General features: G+C 41.4%; 1 protein-coding gene across 7 annotated transcripts in view; it reads left to right on the forward strand.

The window, feature by feature from the left end:
- The window catches only part of LOC124300434 (voltage-dependent calcium channel type A subunit alpha-1), a 117,714-nt gene that overhangs the window by 43,732 nt on the left and 47,853 nt on the right, over window positions 1–26,129 (forward strand). For all 7 annotated transcript variants that reach the window (XM_046754536.1, XM_046754538.1, XM_046754539.1 and 4 more), the window contains one exon: window positions 1,333–1,563. In XM_046754536.1, coding sequence (XP_046610492.1) covers window positions 1,334–1,563 — 230 coding nt within the window. In that variant the 5' untranslated portion in view covers window position 1,333. The remainder of the gene's footprint in view (window positions 1–1,332; window positions 1,564–26,129) is intronic.

Here is a 26,129-nt window from a genome sequence, read left to right on the forward strand (position 1 = left end):
GAACGCGTATCTTCGAAGGAAGGAATATTTTCCTCCATTACAGGGGTATTTTCACTCGGCATATACAAAGCGGGGTTTCCATTGGCAACGCGCATATATTCAACGCTCCGAACCATCTCGTCGTCAATAATATTTTTTCAATACAATTAATCGACTTGTTTGTACAATTTGAAAAGAAAAGAAACAAACAAAAAGTTGTAAAATAATTATGAATATACGGTCGCGAAGTAGTTGCAGATTATAATAATTGTACATAATAAAATGAAGGGAGGGGCTAAATTTTAGGTAAATTAAAACCGACGAATATAAATCTGGGCCAGATAATTACCGATAAAACTTTGCCCAGGAAATAATTCTTATTATAGCGTGCTGTGACTCACAACTCACCAGCTACTACCAGCCGACCCTAAGAAAAACTTGACACGCAGCTTTGACAAAGGTACCCACTAACGGAAGTCTAATCGTGAGTTTTGCGCAGCGGCGGAAGCCAGACTTCACCTGCACTACTCCTACTCACGCAAATTGATTATCTCAGATTTTAATATTCTCTTTGTTGAATTCTCGTTTCTGACTTTCCCTCTCTTTTCCCGCTTGCCACAGAAATGAAAAATTACTCCCCGAAGGTGAGAACGGAAAGATCGTAAATTGGTACTGTCACGGATGTGAAGAATTCAAATCGTGCTCATAATCATTGCTGCTGAACGGTTACACAACAATCTTATTTACAACAGTATTTAGGTTTATGCTTCAGGCTTGCGCGGAATCGCATAAATTTCAAACAAATTCCGACTGCCAAATATAATCAAGTTTCAAAGGCAAGCTACTGTACGCTGAGAAAAGAGGAAAGAAGAAACCTACCAGGAAAAATGAGAAATATGAAAATTATTTGTACGGAGAGATTCTTGAAAATGACGGGTGGTTTGAAAACGCGTGTTAATTAAATAATGAAGTATTCAACGGCAGCCAAGCCAGAGAAACGCACCCTCGCCTGCATAACTTCCCGTCAGATAATCCGGCAACTAGAAATTCAAATTTTCCGCCAAAGTCTTGACGCAACCTTGTGATTACGCTCCCTCGATCAATCTCGCCAGTTCATTATTGAGAATGAACACAACCCTCCAGTGGGAAATAATCATGAACTTTCTCAAGCTTTACTACAACGATCACCATCCTTCCCTCTCCCCCTCCCCCTCTCTCGCCCCTCGAATATAACTTTGTATCGTTCCAAAATAGTGCCCGAAGATTAAAAAATGCGCGCATATGTTAAGGTGAAATTGTTCGAACCATTGTATCGAGGCCATTCACACGAAGCCCCGATTTTTTGCCCCTTAGGATGTTGGGCGGCGTTGGAGGCCGACACCTCTCTACGCGCCGACGGGGCAGCAGTCCCATGGTGCGCGGGGGCGTGGGCCCGATGCCCTATGGGGCCCATCTGCTCCCGGGGGACGCCGCCGCGGTCCCTCCGGACGGACCCAGGTATACCCGCCGACGCCGGGCTGTCACAACCAGCGACCACAAGAGCTGCGCACTTATCCAGACCAGGCTCAAGCTGGGGGACATCATGTGAGTACCCATATAACACACTGGCGTATTTAAATATGCATGGAAACGTGACGTTTGTTCGTTTCAGGAGGTTACCATAGATTTATGTGTGGTGTTTCGTATGGATTTCACCCGAATTCGGGTCTAGGCACAAATCGTTTATTAAAAATTCAATTTTCATTTGTCTACATCAAGCTTAACGACGTAAATTAAGGGTCTCGTATAATCAGGTAATATTTTTTCTATTTTTTGACAAAAAATACAATTTTGTAACGGTGTCAAATGAGCTATCGAATTACACAGATTTTTTAGTATCTTACAGATATACGAGTCGATCCGCTGTATATCTAATTCAATATTTGTTTAAATAAGAAAAGAAAAAATATGACCTGTTTATTTTTGCGGGTTTTCTTGACTTTATACGCGTATACGGAGAAAAAATCAAATTTCATCGCAAGAGTAAATTTACGAATTAATAAGGGATACATAAGGTATTTCACAACTTAAAAATTTGGGAATATTATTTTTAGGAAATTGTATTTAGAATCCGGGAGATTCGCGGCTGCTATTACTTTGCTCGTGCAATTATAATTTCTGGTCATGTTGGGTACGTACGAGGGTATAAAGGGCGATAAAGTGATATCCACCATATTTTAACCAGTGATTTCAGTATCAAAAGAATACAGCTTTCGCCTCACGGATTTTGATACATTCCGAGTGAAAATAATTCGTTTTAAGAGGTAGAGACCGCGTCGCTCGTCAAAGACCTTTGATACTTGGCCGGGAAATTGGTCCAATCACATGGTTACGTATATCGTTTGTAGATTAAATGTGAAAGATGAAATTTGTCTCAACTTTGTACGAAACTTGGAAATAATGTCGCTGATCAATGGAAACAGACGAATTCAAAGGAGGGATAATTTTCTTAATGCCGCAAAGAGAAGGTCAAATCTACATAAATTTTTGTGATTTTCTAGCTGGTACAACGACGATTTTCATCAATAAATCCTCGCGGTAACCTTGCCTTGAGAAATTTCTGTAGCGATTTGTAATGCAAGAATCTCCGCTAAAAGCACGCGAACGTCGATCGCGCAGATTTCAGCGAAGAACGGAAAAGCTTGAACCTCATCCCGTGCCACGACCGTCGGTAAAACAGATTCAGAGCTTTTCTTACACATGTATCTAAAAGCTCGCTCTGCAGGAAACTACCGCATCGGCTGCGACGGTATTCCGCGAGCTTTTCACCGATGGTAACAAATTACAAAGCCTTACCAAGGAAGGATAGAGAATACAATTACAACATCGTTTTCCCAGGGGTAAATTGACTGTTACCTATCTTTGTTCTTTCACAATTTTCCCTGCTCGGTCGTCCTTCGTGGAAAATTTTACCTCGGGAGTGCAGAAATTTTCGAGCACGCAAACCGGGGTGATCGATTACATACATCCGTGCGATATTCGAAGCTTCTGCAATTCGCCGAGAGTGCCGCAAGCTGGCGCCAAATCGCTGTCTGACCCAGACATTACTCTTACTACTGCAACTCGAATTAACATCCGACGCTCGCGGTAAGGTGTTCGCCCTGCTGTACCTAGCGGATAGTTAAATGCGTCGACGAATGACAGTATCGATCACACCTTCGATCGTTTCTTCTTACTTTATGTTTTTAGCTCAGACTGTCGTTGCCCGTTACGTAAAGTTCAATTATTCTGCCCAAGTACTGCAGTAAAGCCTCCTGGTTTACTCGTAATATACAGCCAATTAGGTCTACGTATACTTGCGGCTGAATGTGCTTCATTATGATTCTCTTCATTTACCGTTTTTCGGACTTCGGAACACTTCTTTTCTAGTTCAATAGTTATTTGCTTCGTTGTATTGCCTTGACCGCCTAGTCAGACTGATATTTGAACCTAATTATAGTTTGCTCATTTTTTAAATTTTTATATAACGCATCTGAGCAATTTTTTGAATTGGCGGTTTACAAACAGTGTAAAGCGTATTACTAAATATACAATATTTCGACAAGCTATGTGTTTCTCATATTTATTTTACTAGACTACATGAGACTTGGTGCAAAATTCTTCGTCGAAACTGTGTGATGTAGGATGATACTCTGTTCTCACATTATTCCCGTTGGGATAGTGCTTGTATGTAGTATTTATATGTCACATTCTACGTTTCACAATCAGTTGGAATTTCATTGAGGAATGGCCCGAATGCACACATACATTATACATACCTATTCGTCTTTGTTCAGTCACCTCTAAAGTGGCAGGTTTCGTTCGACGCGCGATTTGGTTCTCTTCCTTTTTCACATTTGATTAAGAAATATTGTTTTTCCCGACAAATTTATAGCTAGTTGAAAAAAGATGCGAGAAGGAATATCTTAAATTCCGGTAATCGCAGACTCACCGTGGCGAAAAATGCATGGTTTTTGGGATCAATGTACGCACACCAATTTTCTACACCTAAAAATCTGCATTATAATTCGTTTTTGACCGTATGCGGAAAGGCTGGAGAACAAAAGTACATACATCTTAACACGGATTAAAAATTCCCCACCCTCCGTAAAGTACTCGAAGTAGGTTACAGTGTAAATTCGGCGTTGTGACTCGAAACGGCCATCGATATTGCAATGCGTTGGTTACATTTACACCCGCAGCTCAACTGTACTGCCGCTAATGTGCATTATACATACGCGTATATCGGGTGACCGTCGAAGCGAAGCTGAAATAAAAAGCTCGACTTGCTATACGGGGGCAGCAAAGGCAAGGAAGCAAGCTGGCAAGCAAGCTGGCAAGCAAGCTAGCTAGCAGGCAGTCGGCAGGCAGCAGGCAGGAGAGAGGCGCCCTGGCGTCGTGAATCAATACCCGCATTGCGCGTGGCGTCTCTCTATCCCTCTTTCTCGGCCTATCCGGCTCGTACGTCTCTCTCCGTCTGGGAGCCACGAGGAGACAAGAGAAAGTGACGAGACGCATTCGAATACGAGGATGCCGATCAGGCTGATATAAATGCAGGCTTACATCCCCCTGCCCCCTCCCTTATCAAGCCCCGAACAGGGGTGGCTGGGACGAAACGGTCAACCGAGCGAAATTTTGCAACGTATTTACACGCGAGGGGAAGACGTAGTTTAAAAATTTCGAAATCTGATGGTTAATGTTCAAGATACTTAATTATTGATGGGAAATTTTTATGAAATATGTATATTAACTGGGCGGAATCAATCGAGGTAACTTGAATCATTGGAAATCACAGCGAATCGCTTGAAATCACTTGGTATCTGTGAAGAAGTCGCGTGGCTAAGCGTTGGAAATCGTGAAAATTGTTGTTGTGAGGATTGTGGTAAACGTCGCATGGTTAAAATTTATTAACATTCTAGAGATTTCCATTTAATTCCGACGATTTTTCAACATTCCAGGTGATTTGTAGTGATTTGTTGTGATTCAACGTGATATGGTCCTATCCGGAAACCGCTGAAAATCGCTTAGAACGTTAGGAAATCATTGAAAATCAGAGGTTACATTGGAAATTAATCGAAATTGCACGACGAGGTAGAAATGAATAGAAATCACAGGAAGTCAATATTAATGTATCGGAATCATTCATTTGATTTTCAAGTAAATGGCTCCTCGAAATTATATATATGTATTACAAAGTATTCACAACACTTTTCAAACCAAGAACAGCTGGGAAATCAAGAATATAAACAAAAATCGCGTCAATTTTTGCTAACTATTTTCTGTACTCGTTTCCTTTTCACCCAAAGAGATTTGATGATTTTTTGAACTTGTTATCCTTCAGTAACGCAGGAAAAGTAGAATAATCAGGATTTCGATCACCAGTCGGTTTTCCTCGCAATTTCCAATTTTCAACTAAAGTACCGTTATTGTCCCGGTCTCCCCTTATACATTATCTTCCAACTCTTTAATGAAATGGATTTTCACTCACCGACGTTATAATTCCTTTCAAGTTGAAATCTTTTCCTATTTGTTGATCATATTTTCTAGCACAGCGTTACATAGATTAAAAAAAACGAAAAGATAAAAATGAGAAAGTTAAATTATAAAGTTCTGATAATCAGTAGAAGGAGATCTTACAATAGTTGAGCAATTCGCAAAGTGCACTCGGGTTCTTGATGCTGTAGGAAATTTTATTTTAGAAAAAAATATAACTTGACCGCGACGATATTTGCCCTTTTCCATGACCGCCTCCGGATTAACGAATGCGTCTTTTATCAAGTATGGATATAATTACGCAGGTACACGATCAATCAATATAATTCTGCCATATGTACATGCCTATAGTTGCTCGTACAACGATGAGGTTACGAGGAAAATATTTTACGAGGCACAAAACGCGCGTGTCTTATACCCGTGTACGTTATACGCAACCGTCATCTAATCCTCTACCTTTTGTATTATAACGCTAAACAAGCGAAGGTCGACGATTCAATTTGATCGCGTGTCTAGTGGTTACAATTATTGTCATTTTTGTTTTAATTATTTACTTTTCATTCGTACATTCGCCAATATCCGGCATGAATCTGTCGGCATTCGTTATAAAAATTTGCTGTTACCATAATATGCAATTGTAGATAGCAATTATTTCCCATGTATATCATTCGCAGTTGCTCCCCGATCTTAATGCATATTTATTACGAGCTCTTCCGACGCTCTACAATGCAAGGAACTTCGCCCATCGTCCTGCACTCTGTGAAAATATTTTTATCCACCCTTTTCCTAACGCGAGATTCTGATCTAATCATTCGATTGATTAGTCAAAGGCTTTGTGACGTCACGCATACCGAGCTAGCCTGCCGGTCGAGTTCAGGTGAAACCTACCTCAAGGCTCGCACACAGCAAGCACAGGGTTGATTAGTTTCAAAAACATAACACTCCCTGCAGTTTTTCCCGTTCGCCGCAATTTTCCCTACGTCATAATATTCACAACAAGTATATTCCGTGTACGCGCATGCTCTTGTCACCCGTTATATTTTCACCACGTTGTTTTTTTTTCGTCCTGTTTATATCAAGTCGCCTATCGTGGATTTACGCGAGTTCCAACGTACGTACGTTGCACCCGCTTCCGGCCGCTTTAGGGCTTCTTGGGTCAATCCATCCGAACCCTATTAGGTCCGGTGCAATGGGCTCGCGCGTTTTGAACCGCGTGAAGGATTACTTGTTCATCTGCGAGTAGCGTGAAGAATATTTTTCAATCGCTATCGTGTCAGGTGATTCCTTTCTATACTATTCCTCCCGAATCTCCTCCGCCCCCTCCCTCCTTCCCTTCCTCACACAAGTGAATCAAGCGGACCGGGATCGATCCTTAGATCACAATTATTGCCGCCGCAGATGGACTTCCGTAAATCTGCAGTTTCAATTTTATCCGCCGGAATACTGTAATGAATATGTAGCGCCAGGTCGGTTCGTTTCTCGCAAACGACCAACCGAAGTATGAAAATTTCTTTTTTCAGGCAATCGAGGTCGCAGTTCCGTACAGCGTAAAGGGACGGGGGGGGGGGGGGGGTCTAGTGAACGTCAGCCCGAAGCGGCGATATTCTCGTTGGCAAGATTATGAGTTGTTTTTCTTTTTTTATAATAGTACCGAACGTTATACATATCAATGGCTAGGTATAATACGTACAGGTATGCATGCACATGATAGGTGTCCCCAGCTTGACGTTTCAATTACCCCGTGTGATGCATTGATGAGAACAATAATGGGTAAGCGCTTTTTGCCGCGTACCTACATCCTACGTGTGTATTTATCGCATACTGTTGCATGTACGCTTTTAATACAATGCGAGTACGTACACGTGGTGCTCGGATCCGTAGGTGGCGCACGTACGTACGTGCCTCACACATGTGCGGAGAGTGCATCATGATCATCAACGACTCGGATATGCCGCGTAGAGTAGCGATGAAAAGAGTGTCTTGCGTGTAACACAGATGTGCAGCGTGCGATATAACGCGGTAGGGCGAATGTGTTTTCAACACGAAGACGAGGCTAGGCAGGCAGGGAAATACGTGCAGCCGGCTGATGGCCGGACGCGGACGGCGAGAGAAGGAGGAGCAGGAGGAAAAAGGGAAAGAGGCGAAGGCAGCACCCTGCAGGGGAGAGTTCGATGTCCTACATTTTCTCCCTCCTGGGTAGCTGCCTCCGTCCCCAGACTTCCAGCCCTCCCCCTACCAACCCCCTCCTCTCTTCGACTCCTCATCCCTTCCGCGTACCTGCAGGTTACCTCCTCTTTCATCCACCCGCGCCCCCAACCCCTTCTTCTCCCTTTTTCGCCCCATCTCGTGGCGCCTCTTGCCTCCGGCCTCGCGGATCCCATCGGGAACGAAGAAGAGATGAATAAGGGTTTGCCTCTCAGACTTCGAGTGAAGTATACCTCGTTGCATTTATTGTTCCCCCGTGCAGTTTCGCAGTGTTGTTATATACCTGCATCAGGGATTTATAATTCGAGCGATTACGAGAGAGCTCTTTACATTTCGTTGTTGTTGTTGTTTTTTTTTTTTTTTTTTTTTTTTTTTTTTTAGGGTTTTTTTTTCCATTTTGCTTACATTATATTTCTTTGTTCATCTTCTCTTTTCAATTTAACAATATCCTCATGTACCGCAACCGTTATTGTTATAGCAAAGGGATCGGAGATTATTATTTTTTCTTTCAATTTCTTTTTTATCCTAACAAGAAAATAATTACAACTCTTCATAAGTACTGCCGTCAACATTAGCGGGGCTTAAACTCGTATCGCAAAACCTTATCTTAACTTGTGCGACGATTTTCAATTATATTTTATACTCGTACAATTAAGTCACTTCCAAGGGAAACAATGTACTGTAAGGTGAGGTAGGCAGAGTTACAACAACTTGGTAGAATGGCAACAAGGAAAGAGGATAGACATGGTTACGTATTCGTTGTCAGCGATACAGATACGCATTAAAACTAATCACGGACTGGTTTTGTGTTAATTAAATTTTCACTATTATAATCGAAAATTGCTCAATCGACCGATCAAATATCGGAGCATTAAAGTTTCATTTATATTGTTTAACGATAATGCGTTTCTACAAAGCCTCATAATATTTGCATGTCTGGGACCGGCGAATTCTCTTCGATGAGAGAGGAAAGAAAAAAGAAACTCACACCACGAGCAACAAGAATCCTACACCGAATCCGTTATATCCAGTAGTAGCGTTGATTTTGAGGAATCACGGTTAATGCATGTACCATACCTCGGAAGATTCGTTTGAAAATAATAATGTACCTATCAAATACATCGTTGAGGTAGCCTGCAGGTACGGGAAACTTGACCGAGTTCAAACCCCGATCGTGGTGCATGGCGACCCAGATTCGCGTTTTCCCTCCCCCTCCCTGTCAACCCCTAACCGTCCTAACCTCACCCGAGTCACCCCTGCTGGCTGTTAGCTTCTTTACCCCGTCGTATTCGTTCTTCCCCCCTGATCTCATGCCATGCCTTGGAAACACCGTGCTATTTTTGCTGTTTTAAAAATCAAGAAACGATCATCGTCATTAACGCTTCCCGCAGCGGAGGAATTTTCATTATGGAAAAAAGTTATCCGGAAAAGCGGCGTGACGACGTATTTTCCTCGACAGGCGTGGAGGATACCCCGAAGTGGTTTATAATTCTTCTAGAATCTGGAACTGGAAATACGTTGTTGTTGTTTTTTGTTTTCTTTATTTTTTCCTCTTCGAGTACTTATTGTTGGTCGTATTTTTTATTTTGTTACCTAAAATAACCAGTTTGCTAGGTAACAATTGGCTATAGATGCTCTAGGAAAACAAAGTTCGACGACTCGAAGGAGTCTAGTTAAGCCAGTCATATATCACTAGTAATTACTAAGCTTACTGGACTCGACTGCTCTTCGTGCTTAGTAATTAGACCAATTTACCAAAAGTTTCGGTGACATTATAAATTTTCCTATAACCCTCGTCGTCTGATTCGACGTTCTTACTGCCAAGTTTTGTCCCCGTTCCTTGTAGGTAGGTACCTAAGATATTTCTCATTTACCGAAAAGTACATATCAGCGATTATGTCTACCGCAATTCTTGCACACTCTTGCAACAAAGTGCGGAATAACTTCAATGGCACGAGGTGAAACGTTAGTTGCTCTTTTTTTTTTTTTGTAAAATTATTACAATGTTCCTACCACCGTGTACTTCGCCATCTGAAAAATCAGACTGAATCTGATTGCCGTAAATCCATTATTCTCTGGGTCATATAGTGCACCACAACGTACGTTTTCCACCCCCAAAAAACTCAGAAAGACACAATCGTGGCAGTATGGTTGAGTCAAGCTGAAATGATCCCTGAGTCATTGTGTATGCTACAGAATAAACAAACAGCAATGTTGAAATGCAGTAAAGCTTAAAAGTATTTATTGTTAGTTTGTGAGCTGTTAAACGTGCGATCGTTTATATACAGATATCGTAATTATACTGTCCATCATTTATACACGTGCTGCAGGTTATCCGAATGGTTAAAGTTTTCGCAGAATTTACATACCGATTAACTCTCTCAGGGACAAGTAAATACCATATTCTCTACAAGAAATCACTGAGTCTGTTACACATTATAACCGACCTCGCGACGTGCGGTTTAAAAACTTGAAGCACCCGATAATCCGAGCTTTCACGAGGTATTTAACGGCATCGTCACCCGCCTGTCATCGTTACCTGTTTAGCTGCTCTATATTTATATGGCACATGACGTGTTTTTCCGTTGAAAAATGCAGGTACAGTTTAGTCTATGATATATGAGAACATTTGCAATTTATTAAAAAGCTTCTTTTCAACGAATTGCAGGCACGGTGTCGACTGAAACTGTACGGAGTGTCACGTTACTCGCGGACAGTAAATCCGTAGCAATGTTATGTATGAATAATGAGGCTACTCACAATCAGTGAAAATAAATGAAATTTCTTTACCCCGTACTGTACAGTGACGAAGCTATGATGCAACAACATTTTTCCATATCTCCGATCTATTCGACGTTTCAAACTCGAGGATTTTTAGAATCAGTGTTACGGATCTGAACTCAAAGTACATAAGTTCAGAAAAGGCTGACTGGATCCGAACATACAATTTTTTAAGTTTTAATTTCTGAAAAACCTCCGATTACCAAAGTTTCGTTCAAATCAAGTAACTTCTTGCATTTTGAATTCCCAAATTTGGAGTTCAGATTCTTGATCCGCAACCTGTGAACATTTGCTATATCGAAATATCGAGTAAATCGAAGGCAAGGGAAAATGTTGTCGCTTCGTCTGCTCAATTCGATAGAGAAATTTCCCTGCCATTTTACTATTCATGTTTTTCACGCACGTCACTGCCGTGCAAAAGTTTCCACTGCAGGGTGTTGATTGCCGTGTTTTGTTAACCGAGACTTGCATACAGTGCAAGTCGTTAAGTTAATCATGGGTATCGCATGCCGACTCTCTTTTCCGGAGGGGGTGAGCGCCTCATGCGAGAACTACGGAACCATAGAATCCACCTTCAAGGTTCGAACTTCCAACGAGGCCGTCGACGAATGTGGAGCACTGGGTCACCGCACTCCCGCAACCCGGAGCCGAAGAACCGCGATGCATACGCGACGAATTACAACGTGATTTGACCTCCCATCGCGACTACCTACCGGCCGCGAGGTTCGACCACCCTCCCCATTTTCACCCCTACACGTCCGTAGTTGAAAATTACTCGGTCGAAAAATACTTGTTTCGTTCGATTTTCATCTCCCTGTAGCTGTCGGCGGCCGGATTTTTTCTGTTTTTTTTTTTCTTTTTGTTTTTGTTTTTTGGATATACGGTGTGTTCCGGGTTGGGGTATTCATAGGAATGCCTAATTAATTCTCCCCAGTCAATCAAAGTTCGCGACATCACATGCATGCTCGGTTTTCATGGTATACGTGAGGTTGAGCAGGTCACGGAAACGTTTAATCCTCCAAAAGGTGATATTTTTTTCACACTTTTTATTTTCACTTTATTTTAATTTTTCATACCGTGGATCGAGTTCGGAGGTGCATATATTGTGTCGTATGTATAGGTTGATTTTCGACCCAATTAGCCCAGCTTCACATTCTGCGCAGGTAAATTATCGAATGAATACTTCTTGTATAACCTACATCTACCATTCACGAACGATAAACTAATGAAAAGTAAAAAACTGTAGGGTCAAACTAGTACGTGCTCGGAGGATTCCAATCGATATATCAATTCGCAATAAAACTTTTTAGTCCATGGCTGCAGGTTTACTGTTTAAAAAAAAAACTTTATGTTGCAATTGCCCGGGTCATTTGCTAATATCTTGCATCTGTGAATTTTTCACGATGCGTGACATAGCTCATTTTACAGTTCCCGTTAATATACCAGCCCTCTGCAGCGTGCCTGCACTCGAAACACAAAAGAAGAAACGACTTTGTTTAGTCGACATGAAAGTCGGTGTATTCAGAATTAAATCTATCGTGGCTTATTGCTTTATTTATACTCCGAAAATTACGATCGTGCGTGCGTAAGTCGAGACCGCAATGACAAACCGTTCAAATTCATTCCTCATTTGGTTTGCACAAGACGTCTATGTGTACGTGGTTCATGGTGTATATGTATATATACCTATAATTTATAATTTAGGAGTGAAATTTTTTAATAACGTAAACTTTGTGGTTGGGCAAAGAGGGACGAAAAGCTGTAGATTGAAAATCGCATACGTGAATTAATAACGATGTATAAATATTCGATGAGGATTGTTGGCGTGATGAAAATTTGCAGCTTTTAGGGAAATTTCTCAACGGCTTAACACGTGGCTCGTCGGGTCTGAGCTACGCCCCTAAATTTCGGTCCTCTTCCTACGTTCCTTCGCCTATCTCGACGGGCGCATGCCTCGCAACCCCGCGCAGTATCGGTTAAACATACACCCTCGAAGAAGCCCTCTCACCGAACCTTCCCTCCCAACGCACACCTCCGCAACCGCTGCGTATCCGATGACATCTGGCGACAATCCGGCAAACGAATCAAGAGCTTTTCCCAGCGTTGACCTGCAAGCGCGCGAGCTTATTTCAAATCAAACGAGAACCACCCCTAACTGGTCAGTCTTCTGAATATTTCGCCTCTGTTGAGTCGTAAGACAACAATCATTGTTTCATGAACTGATCGATAGCAAACTGATTCCAAGACGTTCGAAACGACAAAATTTACCCGTGCCGATTTAGGAGACAAATTTTTTTTTTTTTTTTAGTTTACACTTATTCCAAGGAATTAAAAACGCGGAGAACGATCGTTTCGTATTCTATTGAGATGAAAAATGCGGGAGTGGCTGATAAAATAATCATCTGATCGATCGTGGCGAATTATATGAACAAGAATACCTTAAGGGACAGATATTACAAGTGCGTGCAAGTTTTTGGCAGGCTTTTTGCCCATACGTAACGAGGAGGGTGAAAAGCGAATTCGGCTGCAAACCAAAGCCGGCGACTTCCTTCCAGTGGCGATTATTCCGCCACGAGATGGCGTCGACTCCGTCTCTGCGCCTGATCCCACGTGAGCTTTGCCGCGAGGGGGGGAGGGGCGCCCCGTTTTGATACGGCACTGCGGTTCGCGAGTGACAGAGCCCTCGGAGGGTAGAAAGAGGGAGGTACGAGGGTGGCGGAGCGAGCGAGGGAGTAGAGTGAATGAGAGACTGAGAGAGAAATACTTTGTCGAGTAGAGGCACCGTCCGACCGTCCCAGCGGCCACGAGCGAACGGCTCGAGTAGAGATAGTGTCAGACTTTCTACCAGACTGAGGGGCTTTTACGGGGACGGAATCGAGGCAAGCTCTCGCGAACGGGTGCTATGCACAGATACAGTGGTGGATAAAGTGCGTGGAGTGTTTACGACGGTGTGAACGAAGTGTAAAATAGGTGCAGGTTGAAAGTGCTTGCCGGATCAGCCAGCAGATACGCCAGCGGGGCAGAGTCCTGAACGCATGTAGGAACATGGCCGCATCTAGCCCCTGCCTCCCTCTAGAGGTGAGTGACGTACGGAATATCACCCAAAAACTACACTGCTAGGCGATTTTTAGCCATGGGCAGTCTGGGGAATCGTAAGAAAAAATCAGGGATTTTTGGGCGTAGAATTTTAGCCTTGTTTCGCACTGGAGCACCGAATTATTCGGACCATGTACACCGTGCCATCGCGAAAGCGTTGGAAAAGAAATGAAATCCCCATTCGTCTGTGGGTGAAAATTGATAATTATGGGTAAAATCGGAGCGCTGGATTTTACCGTATACATTTTACTATGATCGAAACGCAGGCTTGACAGTTGTCGTTTTTTCTTTTGTAACTTTTTTTTTCTTGAGGACATATTACATGCTTATTTCTTCTCAGGTCGTTCGAGTCGGAGCAGAGGGAAAATAAATTTCATGCCAAGTTCTCTTTGGCTTCGGGGAAACCGCCCAGAAAAGCGTACGCGAAAACGCGCTGCATACGCTAGATTTCGATACTGGAAAATTCGGTCAAATTTTTTTTCTCTCTTTAGGTTATACGAAAAGGCGCTATTTTATTTTCGAACTTAATTTGCCCAGAATTTTACGATGTTTCGATGTGTTAAACGGATTCGTTCGCTTGTTCGCATTCAATATACTGGACAAAATAGTACATACTTTAGTATTTTGAAAAGGGTTACTATACGAATAATTTTATTGTATATTTACTAGAGAAAATGAACAATTAATACAATTGTTTCAAATTTTTGTCGAACGGTGAAAAAGTTAGTTACGAAATTACGAGTTTTAAATATCACAGGTTATTGAATCATCTGAGAATGATTGAGAACTGCGTTGAAACGATCGCGTAAAAATCAGTATACCAGCGAATAAGAATCCGTTTGAAGTTATATTCATTTGGAATGATTTTTCCTTTATCCGCTCAACGAAATTCTCTCTGGAATTCAATGTTACACTCGCTTATATTGAAACAAATAAACAACCACCATTTATTCGACCATTAATTTTATCGTTTTCATTACAGCGTCTGAACGTTCCACATTACGTGATCGGCGTAAAGACATACGAGTGTGTTAACATTGCCGTGCAGTATTTAACCTGAAAAAAAAAAACAGATTTATGTGCGAACAGAATTTCATCGCGCGCTTGTGTAATGCCAGTTAACTCGGGTTCAACTAGTTTTTATAACGTTTTTTTTTTTTTTTTTTTGGCAGCTTTGAATTACCCAAAATAGTTTTTTAAATGTCAGATATTTGACGAATGCCCTCCCTCTCCTTCTTCGCTTTTTTTCTCCCAGAAGATATCGCATCAAATAATATGGATCTTCTCAATTAAATGCAAAATGACGCAACGACGAAGGTGAACGTTAGTTTTTTATAGCCATGCCCTGAACATCCCGCACGCATCAATCTATTTCACCGAGTTTTTACCGACTGCGCAAACAGGCTATATCTATACATACCTATATACCTATATACCGTATGTGTATATATATATAGCGACACCGAGGAAGAATTGCGCGAATAGGATTTGACGTTCGCTGTCAAGATTATACAGGATTTCAGTGGGGCTCGAATGGCCATGAATAACTACTGTCCGAGCACCGTTATACGCGGTAATACACTCCGCAGGCAATTGATCAGCCATTTTGAAAACATCGTCTTGTAAAAAGGAGACGAGTTAGTTCTCTCGTTTGTATTTTTTTTATTTTTCTTGTCTTCTCATTTCACCGAAAATGAAACATTCCGACGTAGATTACGAGCCTGAAGAACGACACGCTTGTGATCAGAAAGAAATCACCGCGGAGGAACACAATCCTTTAGGCATATTTTTGTTCGACTAATTTCAATTGTTTTTCACTAGTTATCCACAGGGAATATCGTTATTGCCGATTGCTTCGATTCGTGCTCCTTCACGTCGATTCGCAATTTTACGCTCACGGTATCAATCGTAGAGATTGCGTAGCTCGCATTTCCACGTCGACCTACATACGCAACAATATCTACGTTGACTGTGTCCGTATAAGCGGGCGCACTGCATCTATTACGATACGTACATACGCGCTGGTCATAGGCGGGGAATAGCGTTAGGAAAGCGCGATGCAGAATCGTGAGTAATTAGCGGCTTCCACCACGTTTTTTGTCCCCATCTCCTCTTTTGTGCCTACGCCTTTCTCCGTTTCCTCTTTCCACTATGTGGGAACGATAAGCGTATATAAAATCGTACCGTCAAATAACACCCTTGATGCTCTTCGCGATAAGAGGGGAAATCGGCACCCGTCGAATACGACGATGCTTGTTGCGTTTCGGCAGGTCTTCATTTCGTCACGTAATAAGCGTAGAATTTTTCAGCCCTGCGCACGTTTATGAGCCGTTTGCAGGAATGTGCCTATATTACACCACGCTGTATATCCGGCGTTTAGCCTAGGCTTGATTTTATGCTAAAAATATGCAAACGCATCGAATCATTCGAGATTTATCGGTAAAATGGATAACGTTACTGGACATGCGAAGGACACCTTGCATGTAATTGATGCGTAGCATACGACGTTGTCACGCACATTATATGCATATATGTATAGGCATGACCCCGTTCCGTTGGCATTCCTGCGCCAGTGAATCGCCACGTGATGTTTTGTGAGGGGTTGATTTCAGTTGGCAGGACTGACTCCGCTCTATACAGGTTCGACTAAAGTATAGAAGCTTCCCGAGGGTGGAAGGAGCGACTGGCGTTTGGAAGGGGGTTGCCGGTGGTGGAGGAGACGAGCCGGGAGAGGGGGAAGGCGCCATGAATGAACGATCAATAGATATATAGCGGTTACTTGCCCTTAGAGCCGGTATTTTTGCGTATTATTTTTCAAATATTTTTTTACTTCACGCTTTATGCACATTCGTTGCAAACTGATTGAAAGGCGAGACACTTCACTAACCACTTATATAATTTCTCTGATCGATTATCAGTATTATACGGAAAATCCCTGAAATTCGTCCATTGGCGCCACGTAGGCGAACCTCGTGTCGCGCCAACCAGACGCTATTTTTTTGCCAATCGATGCGCCTTTCGTTGCGAAATAAAAATGGGAAATTAAATAGCTTTAACTGTGAGATATCTTATCTATGCGTATAATGTACGCTATTTCGATCCTCTTAGAAATTTTAATTACGATTTGGGTGCAGCGTACATTACTTATGACGGAAAGTGGCATCGATGATGATACTTGAATATTATTTTAATGATCAATAATCGGAGTCGAGCTGCAGATGGAAACGAGAAATATTCCGTTTTTCAATAAAGATCGATGGAAACATTATTGGACGCCATACGCGTGAGTGATTTTTGTCCAATTAATTGGGACAATGGTTATTGGATGCCTCGATCGCCGATTACTATATTACCGTTAATTTTATACGTAGGTACTATACGCACTTCGAATTATCGAACAAATGTTTTTAATATTGCCAGGGTTTTTATATAATTCTAGGGTTAAATCATCGCACTCGCCGCGTGTACAAAATTAAACCGAAAGCATTTTCCCTTGGTCGTATTTTGTGCACGGAATAAAATTGAGTTCAATTCTGGAATCCAGATGCCAGTAAATGTCGCATTTCAACACGTTGAGGTCTTGGATCAAAATTAATGTTCTACAAGTATTCATATTACTTATTTATTTTCTCGTGACAATGAAACTCTTTGTGCTCTGTCAAATTCTGCCGGAACAGCGAAGAAGTAGGGACACGTATGCAATCAGGCATTTAAGGGAAAACTCCACAGTTCGGTCCGTCTGTCTGTCCAGCGACGTTTGCTACTACTGAAATCTAGCGCAGTCTCACGCAGCCTTCGTCAAGTGGTAACACCACGTGCATTGTCAGACGGCTGAATTCTTCGCGGTTATCTATAATCAGGGATAACTTCATCTCAAAATGAACAGACGATGTGTAGCCGTGACTTTATTTTGATCGTGAAAAATGTCTCTCGTTAACTGAGAGGTTGATTAACGAGGTCGGTTCACCAAAAAACCATACTTTTTATTAGTTTTATTACGTGATAATCGTACACAGTGCATTTATTAATTTATTATATTCGTAAGATACGAAGATCTCTTCAAAAATACGAAACTAAAATATTCCCGAATTATAAACAAAAGCTTTTGTATTCTAACTCCGTTTCAAATCTCTTCAAAATTGTTGAAAATCGGTTGGATGTAGGGTTAAATTACATTCTACGAAGGATTATTTTATTCAGAAGATTATTATCGACAAAGTCAGTACGTTTTTTTTTTTTTGCCATGGTGGCATGTTTAGTGTTTACTTTCACAACATTACACCGACATTGATTTGATCAGTAAATGGCAATATTGAGTTGATTATTGGAAAAAAAAGAAACTATGTTTCAGTGACTATGTAAAAAATAGTCTTCTGACCGAAAATTAGTCATCGTAGAATGTAATCAAATGAATCTACGTTTTTGAAAATCTTGAAACGATGGTTTATAATTCCAGCATTATATATTTTTATTCTTAAAAAGATCTTCGCAGCTTATATATATATATATATGATATTTTGATAAATACTCAATGTACGACTACCTCGTAATACAATTAATGAAACTTTTCAATGTTTGGCTAACCAACCTTCTTAACTGAACAGTTATTACGTGGTGTTGCTCATTTCCTTCATATTTTTTGTTTATCCATCGTACAAAGTACGTTCCGATTCTCATGTGATTGAAAGTTGTTTTTCTGTGATTGGTATTTCTTCAATTTCCGTTTTACTTTTGGGACTTTATAAGTCTTTCAAGGTCACTTGTCGAAACCTTGTAGCACGATCTGTCTTTACCGCCATCACAAACGCGAGGAAAATTTGTAAAACGGTCTAGAACACTTATCATTCGGAACATTTAGTAGCTAGTGTGGGAATATGACTAGCTTACGGATTAAAATAATGTACGCGTTAACCCTGTATAGGAAACACGGAATAGGGATTATACGAGCGTATTACGGCGGCTGACCCAACCTCGGCTATACTACTTGGCAAGTAGCGGAGGCACAGTGACGACCGCCGTTTGACCTTAAGGCGCATTCCGAGAAGAGACTTAAATCAAAGTACGAGAAATATACGCATCCACGTGTCGAGGATAGTCGAAATTGAAGGACGGGGTTCCACGTTAAGTACGAAAATATATTTCTGCTCAATTCGATAACGATATTAATTATAATCTCTACGGCATTTTTACTGCTGCTGCACCGTTAGCGTCGTTAGCGCTTTATACGTAATTGACCCCAATTTTTTACCTGTTTGGTATTCATTTGCATTTTTGCATGGGTTGAAATACAGCTACGCGGGACAAGAAAATGGCACATCGTTACTCGTGACCTATCTGCATCAAATTATTCCCGACAATTGTACCGTATAACGTGCATGGCTCCGTATCGAATTGTACGAGTGGAATTTCCACACTCTGTTACATATACGCGTGTCATGTTTCCAGCACGATATGGCCTACAGAACGAGGGTAAATTGCATAAGCGTAAAAAAGATCAAGATTCGGGATCGTTGATGCTTTCGACGAGCGGACAACGAATCTGGGCGTGTTTTTAATTCTCGTATCGATTCGATCGAAGAAGCGCTAACCAACCCTGTACAGAACTCTTTCTACCTCTAACCGGGAAATATAGATATATATATATCGGTTGTAGGGAAACCTGCAGTACTAGTTATCCCACCCACGCAGTTCAGACGACAGGAATTCGCCAAGGGCGCGGTTACGGAATCACCCAGAGCCGTGTATGGTAGTAGCAATAGTATTAGTAATAGTAGCAGTAGTAATAGTGGTGGTAGCATCAGCAGCGTGGCGCCTTCGGTCCGGGCAGATCTGAAAAGCCAGCCTCAATTCAATCGCTCCCTACATCGTCGGTATATACTTGCCAAAAATCAAGACGGAGAACCGGCTGCGTGGGCACGACTCTAGCCAAGCTGGCGTCTTTCGGATCTTCCAAATGCCATATAGAATTTAAGCCGTGGCGCCATGGCGTCACCGCGGTTAGATATAGAGATTCGCGAGGCGGACGATACGTGTTGGTGTGGGTATATCGTTCGGAGTCCTGTTGTGTCCCACGCGCAAACTAACTCGTGCGAAGAGTCGTTTCAGAAACTGCGCTGTACGTTCTACATACGTGTGTACGCGGAGTGAGAGGGATGCAGATTAATAAAGGCACGTGACGCTGTAGAAATTTCAAGTGAAATTGATCTCGTTCTCCTGGGAAGGATACGGATGATAATACGTGGTTAATTGACTCTGCATTTTCCACCGTGGTACCGCCTAAAAAGTTTGTTCAGGTCAAAAGAAAGATTCTGTGAAAAGGTGAGCGTTCTAAGCTACGTGGAAGATCACGCTCATTTGATTGTTCGCCTTTTTTAGAAATTTTTTGAATTTGTCAAGAAACACGTTGTAGCACTTCAGTTACTATTTCTCTCCTGACATTTATATTCAACCCAAAGGCCACGATCCATAACACAACGATATACATGTCATCCGGGAATCTTATTCTCCTAAGTTAAAAGTTCGTACTGAATTATAACTATCTTATGAGATTGAATTATTAATGAAAAAGTCGTCACATACACTTCTCAAACATCAACTAGAGACTTGATATTACAAGTGTGGGTCTCCATTGTGACGTAAATTGACATTACGATTGATCTAAGGAATAGAAAAAATATTTTATTTACGATATTTCGTGAATCAAAAAAATATATAAATGGAAAATCAGCTGAGCGCTATCTTCCACATAACGTGGAACGCTCATCTTTCGACAGAACCTTTCTTTTAACACAAACAAGTTGCAAATTGTTTTTTTCTAAAACACCCTAGTACACAACCTATCGAATGAAAAAAATATTACATTATAGCTGTGAACGTTTTGGCTTTTTACAGATCATATTAACGAATAAAAATTTAGGAGTATGGATGCACGTAAGTCTAAGGTGAAATATTGACGTGTTTACGACGTATAAGAACCGCAGCAATTCTATCTCATCATTGCGCACCGGTTAGTGGGTTTATCGCGCGAATAATGTGTTTGGATAAAAATGTAAATAATCAGACGGTCACAAAAGACGTTGTATAACAAAGTAGGCAACGGAGAATCTTGGATCGTATACGATTTCTCGGTGTTTTCTGATTATTATGTATCCCCGTACGTAATATCGAGGTGCCTCTTTCGCCGATACTTTTCTCTCATAGCTCGGAGCGTAGCCAGTTCTATGATAAAGAGTTGCTTTGTTGTCAGACAACTGGGCCACCCTCTGCATTAAAGCTTCTTTCAACTCTGGGAGAAATCGTTAGAGCTTGAAGCAGTGTGCAGGCTGGCGCCTAAATACACGAAATAATCTTGCCAAAAATCGCCTCGTCCTCTCGCCGAGCCTGAGGATGGTTGCGGCAGGAGGAAAGGACCAACCGAGGGTGGGCGACGGACCACCACCGCCGCCGCCGAAGGAGGGGTGGTTTGTGTGACGTCACGCCGCCGCCATTTTCCCCCATGACGTCAGCGGGCGCGGGCTGTGTGGCCCTGTCGCGTTTCCACGTAGATTCGTTGGTAGGGTATCGGTGTTCGAAATAACGGCTGGCTACTCGCCGCGATGCTGGTGCGTATTCACAACCTACATGGATTTTATTGTACCGGTTGCGCGAGGTTTATTTTTTTCCCCCGCGGTTGTATAACATGTATACCTGCGCCATGAGCGCACACCATACGATACATCACCACATGTTGGTGTACGCGTAGGTTTCAAGTACATACATGAGAGAAATTCCCATGGCTTTGCTCAGTGGACACGGTCGTTGCAACTATTTTCGGTTTTCATCGTAAACGGAAAATGTAGAGTTCTCGATAGAAAATGAAACGAAGATTTTTATAGCTACAGTTACCAGGATGTCTGGTACGTGTTACTAGATCCATATTTATTACAATCATTCGAATCTACTATTTTTTTTTTTTCGTTGTAACTATTACGATAATTTGATTTTGGCGCAACGATAAATTCATGGTTGAGCGATCGTTGACAAAATGTAAGATCACCATTGAAATACGTTTGATCTTGTAGAGAGAAAATTTAGTAACCACCGTAACTACAATTGCAACAAGTGTAGTTTCTTTTAATTCCAACAATATTTACACCGTTGTTATAAGTGTACTGAATCTGTGAAAATTTTCTGTTAACTAGGAGAAATTAAATGTGCAAATTGATGCTCAATAAGCACTGAATTTTTCAGCCGAATCGATTCATCATATTTTTCATGCTTAAGTATGAGTCAATCGCTTTCGATACCCGTGTTATGAATGCCTGAACACGAAGAAAACTGTAAAAAATTCATGTTATGGAAGTATAAATCTAAAGACTCGTTTATTCGATGATCCTTATGGAAGAACATTATTGTTTTTTTTTTTTTTTTTTTTTTTTTTTTTTTTTACAAAAAAACTGATCTGACGACTTATTACACATTTGTAAGTTTTTTTTAATTATCGTATGACAGCTTATTTCTTCAGGAGCTATTGTCCAGATTTAACATTTAACCCATTTCTCAGTGTTGAACGCGACTCAGTGCACGTATAGAATTTGCATCGCCTTGACCATTCGTTTCCTGATAAGATACGAGAAACTTGTCACATTCAGCCTTGAAATTCCGATACTGTTCTCAGAAAGCGATAAAATACCCAGGAATCTGTTTTCAGCGTACCGCTGATCACCAGCAGCTGATGCTCGATGGAATCTCTCGTTACTTTTGGGTATATTAATAGTTCAGTTATACTCTTCGGATAAAATCTTTGGCAATGCGTGCGTAGGGACGATTGTCGTCACGTAATATTCCGTTTCCTCGTCTGAGAGGTGGCCTGCAGGCAAGTGTTTCAATTATCGCGTCGTTCGATGAAAGGTGGTGCACACCTCCAGGTGAGGCGTAACAAAATAAAATAATATATCCTCGTATAATACTCGTGCATATAGATGTTGTACGAAACGTTCGCGAGGTATAAGGGAAATTGGCCGCGCGCACGTCACGTTTCCGTACGATTGTAATTTATTTATTGTTTTCGTTATACATATTTTCGCCCGGTCGTATCCGTACGATTTTCTTTCACGGCTTTAATGCGCCAATATAATTCAAGTAATCAATATATTGATGCTTCGCGTCACGTAACTCAAGGAGAGTTTCCACACAGTCTTTATATTTGTGATTCAAAAGTATCGTTTGTGCATGTCAAATCAACATCTTTTATGCACAATAATTCCGAACAACCGGCGATGGCGAGAATCTCGATTCCCACCGCCAACTTCACTTACCTTATAATACGTGACTGATGAGGTGCACGTGTACTTTATGTGTCAATTCTCAAACGGAAAAGAGAGTGAAACGCAGTGGCAATTATACATGCTGCGTTCGTTATTTAATTGTATTTTCTCGACTTCGACGACAAGGGATGATGCTTGAACCTGATTCTCACCCCTGCAGGCTTAGACCCTCAGATGAATCGGCAATGGATTGTGAAACGCGTAACTGTAAGTGTAATGAGAGTAAAATGAATTCAAATTATCGTGTGTTATATTTTCACGTTGAGAATCTCGTCATTTTTCACTTACAAAAGCGTGAGTAAATCAAGGTTACTTGACTCCTCGATAATCACTTCGTTTATTTATTGATTCATGTTAAAGTGCGGGGCTGAAGGAGATTAAACGCTTCTGCTCCTCTCGCGAAAACGCAGCCATATCATTCGTTTTATATACGCGGGCCACATTGCCAGTTCATGGTGAAACGTATCTGAGAAAACCCATCTTCGTTCTGGATATGACACGTCGGAAGGTTATACCTACTGCAATTTATGTAACAACGTAGCCAGATAGACTTTTTGCCCTTTGCTGTATATACGACAACTACTATACTGCCAGTGCTAGCCTTGCCAAATCGTCGTGCTGCCACCAACACCGAGGTGTATCTGTCACAGGGGGATAGAGTAAAATGGGTTTGACAATACGGAAGCAGGCGGGTCCCGGAGGGCTGTCCTATATAACCGTGGTATGCGTGCATGCGTTGCTCATAATTCATCGAAGTGAACGACGACTTGGTTGCTAATAAGTTACATGATAACGTACATGTGTAGTATTTTGATTCCTCACCATTTTTCAATGTTTAGTAATTTTTTAAAGAATTTCCAAAATTATTCAAGCGTTCTAACGAATGTGCATTGGTTCTATTCTTATCAAACGCCCGATGATATAGAGGTGAAAAATGTTTCTATACTCACGGAATGATTTTAAACGTTATATTTTTATCACGAGACATTCGCGCACTGAGTATTTATCGAATTATTATATTCGTAAGCGATAAATATTCAATTTACATTTATCTCGTCATAAAATTAACAAAGAGTATACATTTTCGGCTATCCAACCTCCTCAATAATTTCAAAATTATGCACAATTTATTAGACCAACGAAATGTCGTAAGGATGTTTATGTACTAGATGTTTATGTACGTAGAGCAAAAAGTGTGAAACGCAGACTGATCGACGGAGAAGGCGGATAATCCATTGCCGGTTGGTCCGCGATTCATCGAATTACGGAAGAGTGGGTAGATGGTCTTACTGATATGAGGAGGGCAGGTCTGTCATTACTCGTTGTACAGTCCCAGAAGGAATTGAAATGCGGAAAGATCAATAGTTGGAAAGAATTAGGTAATTAGGTAGAGTGCGGAGAGAAATTGGGCTAAATTGGTTGTAGTGGTATCTAACCTATATCTGAAGGCTGAAGAATATACATTAATGAGAACTGGAATACCCGGCTGCCGGTGTTGCTAAATGATTGTCTCACAAGTGAAGAAAGAGTGCGATGCTACAGCAGAGAAAGCAGAGAAAGCGGAGAGAGGAGAGGTGCCTATTCGCAGTACGAGGCGAATTTCAAAGATGCAGAGCTTGCGGCTCGGCATGCCTTTAGCTATCATTCTTACCTTATGACAATCGGTGGGCTGCTGCGTCTGCGGGGTAAGGCGTGGTCGGGCGTCCTTTGGCGCCCACGAGGCGTCGCGACGCCGACGCCAACGCGACTCGTCAACAACCCAATCTTCTTTATTTACTACTATTTCCCACTAACTCAACGTTGCGCAATCAATTCATCGCTTAAGCTCGGTCGCAGGAGAGATTGAAAATTAATACGAACAACCGTGTGTTAGACGATCGGCTATCTAGCACGGTACTTTTTAACCTGTGGGTCGCCGAGTCTTACTCGGGGGGTCGCGGTCGCAAGGCAGGTAAAAGTAAAAAGCACAAACGAAGTTTTGCGAGGAATCATTTGATTCTAAATATCCTTTGAAATCACTGACATAGTTTTATTATGGACCTAGGAGGTCGCCGGACTTTTTTTTACTCGCAAAGGGGTCGCAAATTCAAGAACGTTGAAAAACACCGATCTAGCCGAAGTTTGGTTCTGATCGAGATAAGAAAAAAGATTCATAAAATTTTCATACCTTTTCGATAACTCAATAATTTGTCATACATCGTATGACAAGGAATAATTTCGAAACTTTGAAAGAATCATAAGCAGTTTTTAATAATTGCTCAATTTTCAAGGAGCAATTATTTCTGTACTCTATCGATGCAGCGTTGTTTGTATTTTTTAGGCTAAAATAATCGTTTATTACCTTCGTACAATAGACAGTATTAGGTGAACATGGGAAAAAGGATAAAAATAATTTTCTTCTTTTTTTCAATGACACCGCATTGTTTAATTCTACCGGTATATTGAATGAATCATTGATTCTCTATCAAAATTTATGACCAAAACAATTATATACCGGAGCAAATGACCTTTGTCTGGAATATCATTTTTATTAAATCTTTGAAAAATTTCTTTTTGTTCTAAAAGGATGTTAACCTCTAATAATATTTAAATATTGGGAAAAAAAATTCTTTCGCCCTGCCTCACGTTCCCCTATGTACCAAAATTTTCTACACATTAACAGAAGATGTACTTTACGAATGGTTGAAAACTACATCTGTTGAGAATGATTGCAGCGGTTCCCTGATTATCGCCATCATACACATTTGCCTTGACACTCCGAGATCGAATCCCTGCAGAAAGATGATTCTTCGAAACCTTTATTAAAGAAATATCGTCGTTGTCGAATTTCGGAGAACGTGGTTAATCTTCGAAAGAGCTCGTCGATGGCGTTTGTATCGTATAACCTGGCTCGCCCAACAAGGGGGGTAATTAAATGCATTAGTTGAAATTTTTGGACCTCTGACACGCAGTAACGGCCTGCCGGCCGTAGTCCCTTTAATGTGATAAACAACAACTCCATCACCGAACGGCCGCTTGGACACTTCCATCAACAGCTATTATCGAGTCATTTACGCTTTCGTATGTCCGCTGCCGATACATTGTTTCCTAGATGCACTACGCAAACTGAAATTCAATTGTTCCTGCATCAGTTCCGTTATCGCATAATTTCGCTATCGTGCGCGAATTCCAATTAGCGTGACTTCTACCTTATAACCGTCGCAGATGAACCATGTTATGTACGTTAACGTTCTGCTTACGAAGCAGCAGGTA

Source organism: Neodiprion virginianus, chromosome 3 (genome assembly GCF_021901495.1).
Source record: "Neodiprion virginianus isolate iyNeoVirg1 chromosome 3, iyNeoVirg1.1, whole genome shotgun sequence".
Lineage (NCBI taxonomy): Eukaryota > Metazoa > Arthropoda > Insecta > Hymenoptera > Diprionidae > Neodiprion > Neodiprion virginianus.